The sequence below is a fragment of the Theropithecus gelada genome, chromosome 5 (genome assembly GCF_003255815.1).
Source record: "Theropithecus gelada isolate Dixy chromosome 5, Tgel_1.0, whole genome shotgun sequence".
Taxonomy (NCBI): Eukaryota; Metazoa; Chordata; class Mammalia; order Primates; family Cercopithecidae; genus Theropithecus; species Theropithecus gelada.
The window spans coordinates 71,119,141-71,134,223 of record NC_037672.1 but is presented as its reverse complement, the minus strand read 5'-3'; the positions used below and the strand labels follow the sequence as shown (position 1 = coordinate 71,134,223).

At 44.7% G+C, this 15,083-nt stretch overlaps 1 protein-coding gene across 3 annotated transcripts in view; it reads left to right on the top strand.

The window, feature by feature from the left end:
- The first annotated feature begins 2,802 nt into the window (after window positions 1-2,802).
- Window positions 2,803-15,083, top strand: part of MOB1B (MOB kinase activator 1B) — an 82,752-nt gene continuing 70,471 nt past the window's right edge. Inside the window, exon 1 of one of the 3 annotated variants that reach the window (XM_025385267.1) lies at window positions 2,803-3,027. Coding sequence is in view for 1 of the 3 variants with exons in the window: in XM_025385268.1 (XP_025241053.1) it covers window positions 3,014-3,027 (14 nt within the window). In the remaining 2 variants the exon portion in view is untranslated. The remainder of the gene's footprint in view (window positions 3,028-15,083) is intronic. The other 2 variants (XM_025385268.1, XM_025385266.1) reach the window with 2 other exon arrangements.

Below are 15,083 nucleotides of genomic sequence, written 5' to 3'. Positions count from 1 at the left end.
CTCATGTTCTGTTCTGTTCTGTTATAGTATAATTTCAATTCTTTGAAAAGTTGGATAGAACAGAAATTTTAATAATCTTGCTCCATAAACAAAAGGTTATTAGATTTTGGTCAGGAGAGTAGCTTCTTGAAATTGAAATTTTTAGAAGAATGTAGTAGGAAATGTAGACTGGTGAGGGAGAAATGATAATTATAAATATCTATTTGAATATAACCTGTTTTGATTCTGAAATTCCCAATGTTTTTGGCATACTGAATACTTTTATGTGACAGTCATCATTTGATTTAAAGTCTAAGCTGGAATCATATTGTGTATTATTAACCTGACACCTCCCTCACATTTAGGCCAATATATTTACGTTTTATCAGGTGTTAATTCCAGGCAACTCTCCTAGTGGTATGATAAAGAAATACTCAGAAGGTATTTTTGCAGATTTTTTCCTCTGCCAATGTTTTCCTCTATTCAGTGTCACAGGATACATCTAAATTATGTCAGACCAAAACTAAGACTACCTAAGCCAAATCAGGGAGCAGTTTGGAAATGTGTGCCAGTAATTTGAAGGATGCCCCTGGCAGGAGAGAACTTTAGAACTGAAAGATACCTTAGAGATCATGTAATGATACAAGGCTCTCACTTTAATTGGGCTAAAACTGAGGCTCTAACAGGTCAACTCACTTACTCTTTCCAAAGATAATCAGTAACCTGGTAATGCAAGTCTTACTTTCAGAAGACCCTTAAAAGAATTATACAGGGCTGGGCGTGGTGGCTCACACCTGTAATCCCAACACACTGGGAGGCTGAGGCGGGCAGATCACGAGGTCAGGAGTTCGAGACCAGCCTGGCCAACATAGTGGAACCCCGTCTCTACTAAAAATTCAAAAATTAGCTGGGTGTGGTGGCACACGCCTGTAATCCCTGCTACTTTGGAGGCTGAGGCAGGAGAACTGCTTGAACCCAGGAGGCAGAGGTTGCAGTGAGCCGAGATCACGCCACTGGACTCCAGCCTGGGCAACAGAGTGAGACTCCATCTTGAAAAAAAAAAAAAAGATTTATACAGTAAGTCAGTACCATATTAATGTTTGGAGCACAGGGTTTTATATCATAAATCTATTCTTTTCATTAAGATAAATCCTCCTCTTTCTTCTTTTTAGGGAATCTTTAAAAAATTTTTTAATTTAAAGTTCCAGGATACATGTGCAGGACATGCAGGTTTGTTACATAGGTAAACATGTGTGCCATGGTGGTTTGCTGCACCTATGAACCTATCACCTAGGTATTAAGCTCTGCATGCATCAGCTATTTATCCTGATCTGGTAATCTTTTGAGCCTGTAAGTTTTCTCATTCCAGTAATTTCTTTTCTTCCTGAGATAGTGCAAGATTCTAGTATTTTCTTCTATTAATTTTTTTTTTTTTTTTTTTTTTGAGACGGAGTCTCACTGTGTCACCCAGTGGGGAGTGCAGTGGTACGGTCTTTGCTCACTGCAACCTCTGCTTCCTGGGTTGGAGCAATTCTCCTGTCTCAGTCTCCCAAGTAGCTGGGATTACAGGTGTGTGCCACCATACCAGGCTAATTTTCGTATTTTTAGTAGAGACTGGGCTTGGCCATCGTCTTGAACTGGTCTTGAACTTTGGCTGGTCTTGAATTCCTTACCTCAGGTGACCCACCCACCTCGGCCTCCCAGAGTGCTGGGATTACAGGCATGAGCCACTGTGCCCGGCCTAAAAAGGTTTTTTTAAAAATTTTTTTAACCACTTTACCAACGTGCCAAATAATAGTGCATAAATGCAGTATAATACATTTCATATCTGTACCTACTTCAAAGTGTATTCTGCCCTTTGGAATAAGCCAAAGGTGAGCTAATATCTGCACATGATTTGTTTTGCTCAGATTCTTTGAAAACGTGTGGATTTCATGGGTGTTGTAAGAAGATGGACATCTTTTGGGTACTCACATTTCCCCCCTAAATTGGTAATGCTGTGGTGACATATTCAAGGTATGTGAAGGATTCTTAAACAGAATATAAAGGCTTGCCCTGGGCCCCATAACCCTGTGAGAATAAAAGTCCCTTTGCAAGTGGGTCTGAATAGCTTCTAGGATATTCTGTGCGTTAGAATGCTTACAAGCTTTGGCTCCCTAAGTGGTTACACCGATGACCACCCTACCTTGCTAGGTTCTGCGGTGAACTGAGCTCAGCTCTCCTCCTTGGCTCGCTTACTTTTCCCAGCTGCTGATGACAGCCTGGCTTGCCTGTTCAGGTAGTCACGGACCCTGACCTTCCCCTAGTTCAGGGTTTACAAATATTACTATAAAAAGACAGAGACCTTGAAAACCCATTTGATCCTTTTCCTCCAAGCCATTCCAACCTGATGAAACTCCCTCCTGTTTTTAAGTGGTAGCAGAGCAAGATGCCATCACCTTTCACCGCCCTTGGCCGGGCACTCACTGTGGGCCTAACTCCGTGGTAATTCCATCCCTCACTGCGGGACCCTGACATCTCGGAGCGGAAGCCCACTTCCCCCCTAACCTCCGGAGCCCAGCTGAGCGTCTCCCAGCGCTCTGCCACGATCCCCTAACCGGGTAGACAGGGGGGCCGGGCGGCCCCTGCGCACACGCTGGGCGTGGTCCCTGGCAGCAGAGAGGACCAGAAGGTGAGCGACCCCAGGCCGCAGCCAGACGGGAGGGGTGGGCTTGCACCGCTATCGCGAGAGCTCGTGAGGTGGGGGCGGCCGGGAGCTGGGGAGGGGCGCGCGGAGAGCCTGCAGCCCTGCCCCGCCTCCCTTTCCTTCCCCTCCCCTGGAGTGATTCAAGACGAGCGCTACCCACTTCCGCCCCCTCCGCCTGCCATTGGAACTAGCTGAGCCGAACTAGTTGCGGCCACCGAGCAACCAGGTCTCCGCACCTCCTCCTCCGTCTCCCTGTCTCCTGTTCCATTTGCGTTTTCTCTCCTTTCCTCGCCGACGCCGCTCCGAGGCCTCGCAACCGCCGAGCCTGCAGCCTGCACCGCGGCCAACATGAGCTTCTTGTTGTGAGTAGCCAGGCCCCGCACGCGCCGGCTTTGTTCGGGTGGACCTGGGCCCCCGCCCGCTGCCCGCTGCCCGCTGCCTTCCGCCCGGCGTCCGCCGCCCACCCTCGTCCCCACCCTCCTGGCCCCGCGCTGCCCGGGCCGGGCGTCACCACCAAGCGGGGCCCCGGGACTGCGCGGAGCGCTCCAACTAGTCTAACCACCGCCTCCCTATCGGGCTTCGAGTACGCGTGGGCTCCTCCAGCCCTGAGGAGGTTCTTTCCACCTGGCACACCCCGGGGCCAGCGCCTGGATTCCTTCATCACCCCCGTCTCTGCCCTCGCTCGCATTCCCGGGCTTGTTTGCGCGCTTCTCGTGGGTATCTCCCACTGTCCTGCACAACCCATATCCAACCAGTGCCCGGTCGAAGGGCTCCGTCGCGGCTGCCCAATGCTCTTTTCTGGGTCCCAAGCACAGAAGATAGACTGTCGTACTTTCCCCCGTCATCCCAGGACCCTTTTAACTTCCTCTCTCGTCTTAGGGCTGGGAAGTTGGGATGACAAGTTATGTACTTGTAACACTGAAATAAGGCTGCTTGCGGGTCGGGATCCCTTGGACACAGACTGGGGTCCCCAGGAAAGGGGTCTGGAGCCGCCTCCTTGCTTCCTCGAGGCGCCCTTCTTGCCAGACTACTTTCCTGAAGAAGACGAGTTTTATCTTTTTAGACAACCAGCAAATAGGTTTTGGATAGTGTACCCTGCTAAGTTGATTAGGTCCTCTGGGGAGTTGTTTGGAAAATCATTTGTAAATGCCAACTTTGGCGTCATATTTAGTGCTGGTCATTATTTCACTTACTTATCGTTTGTTCCAGACGAGTGGGGGGAACGTGGAGAGGGAAGGGCAGAAGGATGGGATGGCCAGATGTGGATATGGAGGCAGTAGATAAGCCTCAGGTCGTCTGAAAACAGGGGTTACACCCTGAGGAATAACTCCTTTGAAGGCTTTGTTGTGATGCACTCATTCCATGTTTAGTCTGTGTTTAGAAAACTAATAAAAACTCAGAAGTTGAAACTCATCCCATATATACTCTTTTACTGTTGTGGAGAAATTAGCATTTAAAGATTATTTTCTTATGATTTCCTTTCTTTCCTTGACTAATAATTTTTAGTTATTACATTGACGTCTGAATACTGAGAATTTAATTCACCCTTCTTTTTTTTTTTTTTTTTGAGATGGAGTCTCGCTCTGTTGCCCAGGCTGGAGTGCAGTAGCGTGGTCTCGGCTCACTGCAAGCTCCGCCTCCTGGGTTCACGCCTCAGCCTCCCGAGTAGCTGGGACTGCAGGCACCCGCCACCACGCCCGAAACGGGGTTTCACCATGATGGTCTTGATTTCCTGACCTCGTGATCCACCTGCCTCGGCCTCCCAAAGTGCTGGGATTACAGGCGGGAGCCACCGCGCCCTGCCAGTTCACCCTTATTTTCACATGCTTACATCTAGAATTTTTTTTTTAGGGTGTTTAAGCAAAACTGAACAATCACAGAAGGCTGACCTAGGGGCAGACTTGCTATTTCCAATATGCATAGGGGACCCGGCATGTGTTAACTTGCCTAAAACGTTTATACTGTGAAAGGGATTTCTTAGGCTCCTCCTAGAAGTTGATTCTGAGTTTGTCAGATTGACATAGGGCTAGATGACAGGACTGGGTGACTTTATAAAAAAGTCCTTGTTTCCTATTTTAATTCTTCTTTTCTTTTTTTGAAACGGAGTCTCTGCTCTGTCACCCAGAATGGAGTGTGTGGTGGCGTGATCTCGGCTCACTGCAACCTCCGCCTGCCGGGTTCAAGCGGTTCTCCTGCCTTAGCCTCCTAAGTAGCTGGCACTACAGGCCGGCGCCACCACGCCTGGCTAATTTTTGTATTTTTTAGTAGAGATGGGGGTTTCACCATGTTGGCCAGGCTGGTCTCGAACTCCTGACTTCAAGTGATCTGTCCGCCTCGATCTCCCAAAATGCTGGGATTACAGACGTGAGCCACCGCGCCTGGGCAGTTTCTTGTTTTAGTTCTAATCACCATATTCAAGCATCTCAGCTTGAAGCTTCTCGTCTTGAGCTTAATTTTACATTGCTAATGTTTTTTTTCAAGAATTTAGAAGCTGTATTCAAAATAGTGCTGTAGATGATGTCCATGACTACTGCTGATGGGCTTGTGTCTAGTAAGCTAAATTGGTTAAAGCAAGGCCGGGCACGGTGGCTGACGCCTGTAATCCCAGCACTTTGGGAGGCCAAGGCGGGCAGTTCATCAGGTCAGGAGTTCGAGATCAGCCTGGCCAATATGGTGAAACCCCATCTCTACTAAAAATACAAAAATTAGCTGGGTGAGGTGGCGTGCTGGTAATCCCAGCTACTCGGGAGGCGGAGACAGGAGGATCACTTGAACCCGGGAGGTAGAGGTTGAAGTGAGATGAGATCGTGCCACTGCACTCCAGCCTGGGTGACAGAGCGAGACTCCATCTCAAAAAAAAAAAAAAAAATTGGTTAAAGCAGGGAAGAGCCATATTTGGCTGAAACTAGGGGATGGAGAAGGTTCTGATGCTATTTTTTGAATACAAATACAGTAGTGTCCTATTTTTACATGGCTCAGTGTTTAATATACATTCAGAAGTGTGATAGATTAGTTCATTTCTCCTGAAGGTTAGTAACTACAAAAGAAATCTTGCTGTAACTAATGTATATAGCACCTTAGAGCATTTGCACCGTTTGGAGCACAATTTTCCAGTTAGGTTACATCTATCTAGCATTTGATATACTCTCAACATATTTAGCCCATGTGCTTCACAATCAGAAAAGTTAATTCAACATTTTTACTTTTGGTCTTTGCCCACCATCAATTAAAAATACAAAGTGAATACCACATAGAAATGATTATTATTGGAAGTGAAAGAACAAAGCTTTGGTTATTTCATCTGTTTGTTATTTGGTATAACTGTCTGAATACTGTTTTTTTTGTTTTTTGTTTTTTTTGAGACGAGCTCACTCTGTTGCCCAGGATGGAGTGCAGTGGCGTGGTCACAGCTCAATCAATGTAGCTTTGACTTCCCAGGCTCAGTGATTCTTTCATCTGAAACCCCCTCCCCACCACAAGTAGCTGGTACCACAGGTATGTGCCACTATACCTGGCTGATTTTTTTTTTTTTTTTTTTCGGTAGAGTCAGGGTTTTGCCATGTCACCCAGGCTGGTCTCCTGGGCTCAAACAATCCGCTCATCTTGGCCTTCCAAAGGGCTGAGATTACAGGTGTGAGCCATCGCACCTGGCCGTCTGAATACTATTTCTTTACCAACAGATGAGCAGAGAAGGAAAGAGTTACAGCTTAGGAGTTAAATACAAATATTTTCCTCCCATTCTTGAAAGCTTACTGGGAAGCCTACTATCAGTGGATGAAGCAGAGGAAATAAGGGCAATGCAAGATAGGGCTGCAAAGGTGGTGACTCATGACTCTTGAGGGCTCTAAGATAGAAGGAAAGAATTACTACTGATTTTTAAAAGGCGCACTGTAGGCCGGGCGCGGTGACTCCTGCTTGTAATTCCAACACTTTGGGAGGCTGAGGTGGGCGGATCACTTGAGCCCAGAGTTCCACACCAGCCTGGACAACATGGCAAAACTCTGTTTCTACCCCAAAAATACAAAAATTAGCCAGGTGTGTGGCAGTGTGAGCCTGTAGTCCCAGCTACTCTGGGGGCAGAGGTGGAAGGGTCATCTGAGCCTGAGGAGATTGAAGACATCAAGGCTGTAGTGAGACATAATCACGCCACTGCACTCCAGCCTGGCCCATAGAGAGTGAGACATTGTCTTTAAAAAAAGGCTAGTCGCGGGACATCGTGGCTCAGGCCTGTAATCCCAGCACTTTGGGAGGCCGAGGTGGGTGGATCACTTGAGGTCAGGGGTTCGAGACCAGCCTGACCAAGAAATGAAACCCCATGTCTACTAAAAATAAAAAAATTAGCCGGGCGTGATGGTGGAGGCCTGTAATCCCAGCTACATGGGAGACTGACTAGGAGAATCACTTGAATCCAGGAGGCGGAGGTTGCAGTGGGCCAAGATTATGCCACTGCACTCCAGCCTGTACGACAGAGTGAGACCATCTCAAAAAAAGAGAAAAAACAAAATTGCTGTGCCAGGCGCTGATGTAGATGTTGGGCACCTTTGTGACAAAAGAGAAAAAAATCCCTGCATTGGTGGGACTTATGTTCTGGTAAGTGTCCGTAAATACTAAACATCAATAAATCATGTAGTATGGCAGAAGGTCGTAAGTGCCATGAAACAAAGGAGAGCAGGGTATAGAGATTTTTGAATAGGGAGTTGAGACAGATTAGGATAATCCCCAGAGTGGGTTCCCAGATCATCTGCAGGAATGATACCTTTGTGTAGCTTTTGTATAAACTCTCAGGATAAATTTGCACTGCGTGTGTGGGTCTGGCTGGGACAGAGCTTTGGTTGTGCCGCAGGTTGGCCTCTGTGTATCTTCAGATTAAGCTAAACTCTCATGGTAGATATGGAAACTTCACAGGGACCTCATTTAATTTTGTGGACTCAAATCTTTTAAACACATCCTTAGCACCTGCTGTGTACCAGGCATTGAGGAAGATATGAGATTCCAGAGATGGTGGATGGTATATAGTCATCTACGATAGATGCAGTACAATCATGGGGGCCCAAAGTATGTGTAGCAATTTGTTCTACTTAGGCTTTAGGAAAGTTTCATGAAAGAAGTGGGTGATAATTAATGGAAGGTGAACAGGAGCTCTCTAAGAAGACAAGGGGAAGTGGGAGATTGCAGTCAGAGGAAACATCTTTGAGTCAAGAATTTGCCTGTGAATTGTTCACCTTCATGTTTGTGCAAGAGGCCATAGAATTTTGGAGCTGACGGGTCTATTAGTAACATGGCCTGCGTACTACTTTTAGCTAAAGAGGCAAAAATCACCGACTTCAGGTTGGTGGCTAATTATTGGCCTGGGGACAATTGGTCTTTTGACATAGGGGTTTTTCTTTCCTGACATTTTAGGCATATGAAAGGCAGGGAAATTGAGGATAAAAGTGAGTTCTGAGTAATCATTCAAAAAGTATATTGCATGTTCTCTGAGTTTGTAGCATTTTTAAGTTATGGGTCTCTTTTGACTAATGGAATTCTGAAAAAAAAATTTGACTTGGAAAAGACCAAAGTGTAATTTCCTAATGTAAGGCTACTTATTTGGAATGGAGTTAAAACAAGTACATTTAACTTTTTCTTGTTAAGAGACAGTGTCAGCCAAGGGCGGTGGCTCACACCTATAACTCCAGCACTTTGGGAGACTGAGGGGGTGGAACCTTGAGCCCCAGACTTTGAGAACAGCCTGGGTAACATGGCAAAACTCCCATCTCTACCAAAAACGTTAGCCAGGTGGTGGTGGTGCTCAGCTGCTTGTGAGGCTGAAGTGGGTGGATTGCTTGAACCCAGGAGGCAGAAGCTTCAGTGAGCCAGGATTGCACCATTGCACTCCAGCCTGGGTGACAGAGTGAGACTCAGTCTTAAAAAATAATTTAAAAAGAGACTGGGTCTTACTGTGTTGCCCGCGCTGGCCTCAAACTCATAGGCTTAAGCAGTCCTCCCACCTCAACCTCCAGAGTAGCTGAGATTATAGGTGCGTGCTACCACACCTGGCTACAGTTAACTTATAAATGAAAGTCTGTAGGAAAGGTGATTTGGGAATGTGAATGACTGAACCAGGTCAATTTCTTCTTTCTTTCTTTTTTTTTTTAATGTCAACAATGAAAGCTGAACTAGGTCTATTTCTGTACAGGAAGAAACAGATGGATTGGGAAAGGAAGGAAAAAAGGAAGGAAATAACTTACTGAGCACTGTGCTACATACCTTCCATTTGTCATTCTTTTTTTTTTTTTTTGTTTTTTTTTTTTGAGACGGAGTCTCGCTCTGTCGCCCGGGCTGGAGTGCAGTGGCCGGATCTCAGCTCACTGCAAGCTCCGCCTCCCGGGTTCCCGCCATTCTCCTGCCTCAGCCTCCCGAGTAGCTGGGACTACAGGCGCCCGCCACCTCGCCCGGCTAATTTTTTTTTTTATTTTTTAGTAGAGACGGGGTTTCACCGTGTTAGCCAGGATGGTCTCGATCTCCTGACCTCGTGATCCGCCCGTCTCGGCCTCCCAAAGTGCTGGGATTACAGGTATGAGCCGCCACGCCCGGCCTTTTTTTTTTGGAGACAGAGTTTCGCTCTGTCACCCAGTCTGCAGTGTAGTGGCGTGATCTCAACTCACTGCAAACTCTGTCTCCTGGGTTCAAGTGACTCTCCTGCCTCAGCCTACTGAGTATCTGGGACTACAGGTGTGCACCACCACGCCCAGCTAATTTTTGTATTTTTAGTAGAGATGGGGGTTTGCCATGTTGACCAGGCTGGTCTCGAACTCCTGGCCTCAGGCAATCTGCCTGCCTCGGCCTCCCGAAGCGCTGGGATTATAGGTGGGAGCCATTGCGTCCAGCTGATCCTGCCTTATACTATCTTATCTATAATTAACAAAACTATGTATATCTATATGTAGATGTATATACACACATACACATGCATGTATATACATATATACACACGTACATGTATGTATATATGTGTGTATATCTATCTAAATATTTTTTCTCCAAGCTGATATTCAAGTAGGCCTTGTTATTAAGAGAAGTCTTCAGTTACCAGGTGTTACTGTCTCATGCTGCTGGGACTCTTTTCTAAGATTCACCAATAATACACTAGTAGAAGATAAAATAGTAACTTTTAAATTAATATAATATTCAAGTGTTTTTAACCTTTATCTTTAGTGTAAAAATAATATACATGTTGGAGAAATCACTAAATAATGGTAGGAAAAGGAAGAAAATAAAAATTATTCATAATCACACCTTTGGAGACAACTGTTGTTTGTATTAGGGATACAACTACTTCTGAATCTTTTTTTTTTGTTTTGAAACAGAGCCTCGCTCTGTCACCCAGGTTGGAGTGCAGTGGAATGATCTCAGCTCACTGCAACCTCCACCTCCCAGGTTTAAGCAGTTCTCCTGCCTCGGCCTCTAGAGCAGCTGGGACTACAGGCGCCCGCCACCACGCCCGGCTAATTAATTTTTGTACTTTTAGTAGGCATGGGGTTTCACCATATTGGCCAGGCTGGTCTCGAACTCCTGACCTTGTGATCCGCCTGCCTTGGCCTCCCAAAGTGCTGCAATTACAGGCATGAGCCACCGTGCCTGGCTAATTTCTTCTGAATCTTTTTATTGCTTTTTTGTTTGTATGTATTTAAAAATATACAAATGGATTTCCACTGTACATAGATCAGGTTTTTTACTTGTAAATTTTTTTTATGCTAGAGAATAGACTTCTGCAACATCATTTTGAATGGCTGATGACCAAGTATTATCTTACAGTTTTTTATCTGACAACCCAATAAAAAAGGATATCATATATTATATCCTTTAATATATTCTCCTCTGTAAGGTTATTTTGCTTTTTTCTTTTCGTTATTAAATATATATAATTTAATACAACATATAAAAAGATATGTTATATGTATATGTAATATCTTTGTATATAATATATGTTATCCTTTTTAATATGTTGTATTTTTGAGGGGAACATGGGGAGTGGAAGTGAACATGGTCATCTTTTCAGAAAGAACTATAGTTTTGGGAGTTGCAGTACTGACTGGCTTTAGTTTACTTTTATCATCTGATACGAGGTAGCTTTTTTTTTTCTTCACATATCAGAGTGCAAAATAATTGCCATTTAGTTACTTTTACTGTTATTGATTTCTTTCTCTAAGTGTAGTTGCAGTTTTTGTACTTTTGGAGTTTCTGATATATGAAAGCACATGTCTAATACATGTAGCACTTCTCTAAACTGTATATTTGATTAGGAGATACTGAAGCAAAATAGCTACATGTTACTTGAAAAATATGAAACCGTTCTACCTCTTAGGAATGTCAAACTGAGCCCTGTAGAGAACTTTACCGCTCCTTTTCTTCCTATGTTTCATTTTTGCTTAATATTAACCAACCTAAGGCCATCTTTTTTTTGTTTTTGTTTTTGAGACAGGGCCTCTTTCTCTCTCCCAGGCACAATGCCACGATCTCGACTCACTGCAACCTCCGCCTCCTGGGTTCAAGTGATTCTCCCGCCTCAACCTCCCGAGTAGCTGGGACTGCAGGCGCCTGCCACCATGCCGAGCTCATTTTTGTATTTTTAGCAGAGACAGAGTTTCACCATGTTGGCCAGGCTGGTCTTGAACTCCTGGCCTCAAGTGATCTACCTGCCTCAGCCTCCCAAAGTGCTGGGATTACAGGCGTGAGTCATCATGCTCAGCCTTAGGGCCGTCTTTTACAGCACATTTTAGTATAAGTATAGCTGTGAAATACATTCATTTACAGAAGTGATTTTTAAATTTAATTTTTTGTTTTTTGTTTTTTTTTTGAGATGGAGTCTCGCTCTGTCTCCCAGGCTGGAGTGCAGTGGTAACGATCTCGGCTCACTGCATTCTCTGCCTCCTGGGTTCAGTTAATTCACCTGCTTCAGCCTCCCAAGTAGCTGGGATTACAGGCTCCTGCCACCATGGCCGGCTAATTTTTGTATTCTTAATAGAGATGGGGTTTCACCATGTTGACCAGGCTGGTCTCAACTTTGTCCTCAGGTGATCCACCGGCCTCAGCCTCCTTAAGTGCTGGGATTACAGGCGTGAGCCACCATGCCTGGCCTTAAATTTAATTTTGAAGCATTTTTCAACTTTCCGAAAAGTGGCAAAGAACAGTGTAAAGAACCTCCATGTATTCCTTATCCAGAAACCCCATTGAGTTTCATCTGTTGCTTTAACAATGTCATCTTCAGCAAAAGGATCCAGTCATGAATCATGTATTGCATCCACATATGTCTGTAGTGTTTTTCTTTTTTCTTTTCTTCTTACAGAGTCTTGCTCTGCTGCCGAGCTGGAGTGCAGTGGCCCAATCTCAGCTCACTGCAGCCTCGACTTTCTGGGCTCAAGGGATCCTCCCATCTCAGTCTCCTGAGTAGCTGGGACTACAGGCACGTTCCACCACGCCCGGCTAATCTTTTTTTTTGGTGGAGATGGGGTTTCACCATATTGCCCAGGCAGGGCAATATGCCCACCATATTGCCCACCATACTGCCATATTGCCCAGGAAGGTCTTGCACTTCTGGGCTCCAGCAATTTGCCCGGCCTTGGCCTCCCAAAGTGCTGAGATTACAGGCGTGAGCCACCAGGCCCAGCCTGTGTTTTTCAAACTGAAATAGTTTGTCAGTCTTTCCTTGACTTTCATGACCTTTACATTTTTGAGGATTACAGGCCATTTTGTAGAACATTCCTCCCTTTGAGTTTCTCTGATGTTTCCTTGTGCATTTGAGTTACGCATTTGAGCAACATCACAGAAGCCATGTAAGTTTTTCTTATGTATGTTTGTGTGTGTGTGTGTGTGTGTGTATATATGTATGTATGTATGTATCTATGTATTTTTTGGGATAGTCTCACTCTGTTGCCCAGGCTGGAATGCTGTGGTGCGACCATGGCTCACTGTAGCCTCTATCTCCCAGGCTCAAGCAATCCTCCCACCTTGGCCTCCCAAGTAACAGGGACCACAGGTGTGTGTTGCCACACCCTGCTAATTTTTAAATTTTTTTTTTCTTTTTTTTTTTTTTGAGACGGAGTCTCGCTCTGTCACCCAGGCTGGAGTGCAGTGGCGCAATCTCGGCTCACTGCAAGCTCTGTCTCCCGGGTTTACGCCATTCTCCTGCCTCAGCCTCCCGAGTAGCTGGGACTACAGGCGCCCGTCACCACGCCCGGCTAGTTTTTTTGTATTTTTTAGTAGAGACGGGGTTTCACCGTGTTAGCCAGGATGGTCTCGATCTCCTGACCTTGTGATCCGCCAGTCTCGGCCTCCCAAAGTGCTGGGATTACAGGCTTGAGCCACCGCGCCTGGCCAATTTTTAAATTTTTTATAGAGACAGCCCATGTTGCCAGGGCTGGTCTCAAACTCCTGGGCTCAAGCAATCCTTCCTCCTTGGCCTCCCAAAGTGCTGGGATTATAGGTGTGAGCCACTGTGCCCAGGTGATGTGCATTTTTCTTACTGCATCTTATCAGATGCGTATAGTGTCTATTTGTCCATTATTGGTGGTGTTAACTTTGATCCTTTGATTAATGTGTTTACCAGGATTCTCCACTATAAGGTTCTTATTATTATTTTTTGTTATTAATATTTTATGGGGTGATATTTTGGTAGTACGTAGCTCTCCCATTCCTCATTCTGTTTTCACGCACTAGTTTTAGTGTTCATTGATGTTTCTTGTCTAAATTGTTACTATGATGATTGCCAAAGTGCTAATTCTGTCATTGCTTCTAAATTTATTAGTTGGTAATTTTACTGTAAGGAGGAATTTGCTCTTCTTCTTCTTTTTTTTTTTTTTTAATGCCAATGTGTGCTGTGATCTGAATGTTTGTATCCCTCTAAAATTCGTATGTTGAAAGTGATCACCAAGGTGATGGTATTAGAAGACAGAGCCTTTGGGTGGTGATCAGGTGGAGGGCTAGACCCCTCAATAATGGTATTAGTGCCCTGATAAAGAGGCCTGAGGAAACATGTTAGCCTCTTTGCCCTTCTACCATGTGAGCACACATGGAAGGAGCCATATATGAGGACTTCACCACACATCAAATCTGCTGGTGACTTGATCTTGAACTATACCGTCTTTTTAACTGTGAGCAATAAATTTCTGTTGCTTGTAAGTTACGCAGTCTGAGGTACTTTGTTATAACAGCCTAAAGTGACTAAGGCAGTGTGGATATAAGGATTCCCATGTTCTTCAGCGAGTTGGCTTCTATGTTTCTTTAACTTGTTTCCATCCTCTTTTGAGCACTTCCTTCCTTCCTGGCACAACAAAATATTTTTTATCTTATACTTTTTCTTCCCCAGTCCAGGAAATAGACATTTATCTGAGGACATTGGTTCTGCTCAGTGGAGAACGATATTTAGAAACCAAAATCTAGGTGTAGGTATGCTGATTACAGATGTGTTGCTGATCCCAGGCTGTCTCATTGGACCGTACTAAAAAATATATTCATTTATATCCAACTATTTTTATCTATATCTATCTGTGTATATTAAGTGAGTTCACATCACTACTTCAGTTGCAAGCCAGTGGCACAGGGTTCATTCTAGCCTTCTCCTTTCCTATGTTTTTCTTTGTTGTAAGAAACCTGACTGATCATTCTCAGATAGTTGTTTCCTCTGTCCCTGTACTATAGCTGTTCTCTTGACCCTGTCTGGCCACCCTCTCTGGCCTGGGCCCAAGCTGTTGTATAGTGCCGTTACTGCCCCACCTCCTCTCCTTGGGGCTGTGTGGGCCCCTCCTGTAGCAATATAAAAGATGAAAGCAGTCTGAGATTCAGTTGTGTGTGGTACGTGTGTGACAGTAATGTGTTTTTTCCCTATGAATCCTATGTTTAGGATCAATGCTTCAGAAATGTTGGGAGGATACTGAATGTAGAAGGCCTAGCTCAATCAACTGGACTTATGTGCAACAGTGATACTTAGGTTATTATCATTATCTTAACAATGATAATTGCTAGCAGCTGTTATTTTTTATAAACCACTTATGATTATTTAAATCATAGCCAATTGCTATAGATTTGTTATGGTATGTGTTAGTGCTATTTTGATATTCTGAGGTTACAACTTAAAAGCAGGAGTTTGAAGGTCAACAAGCATTATTTAGGTAATAGTGTCACTGGTGGAGGGTGTCTAGGTTCTTGGCATCTTGAACAAAGAATTGGACAAAACCCACAGACAAGGAAGGCATGACGGGATTTATTGAACTTGAAAGTACACACCACAGTGGGAGCGGGCCTGAGCATGGGGGCTCAAGGGCCCCGTTACAGAATTTTGGGGAGTTTAAATATCTTCTAGAGGATTCCATTAGTTACTTCGAGTATGCCCTATGTGAGGGAGGTTAAATACTTTTTAGAGGATTCCATTAGTTCAGGTACA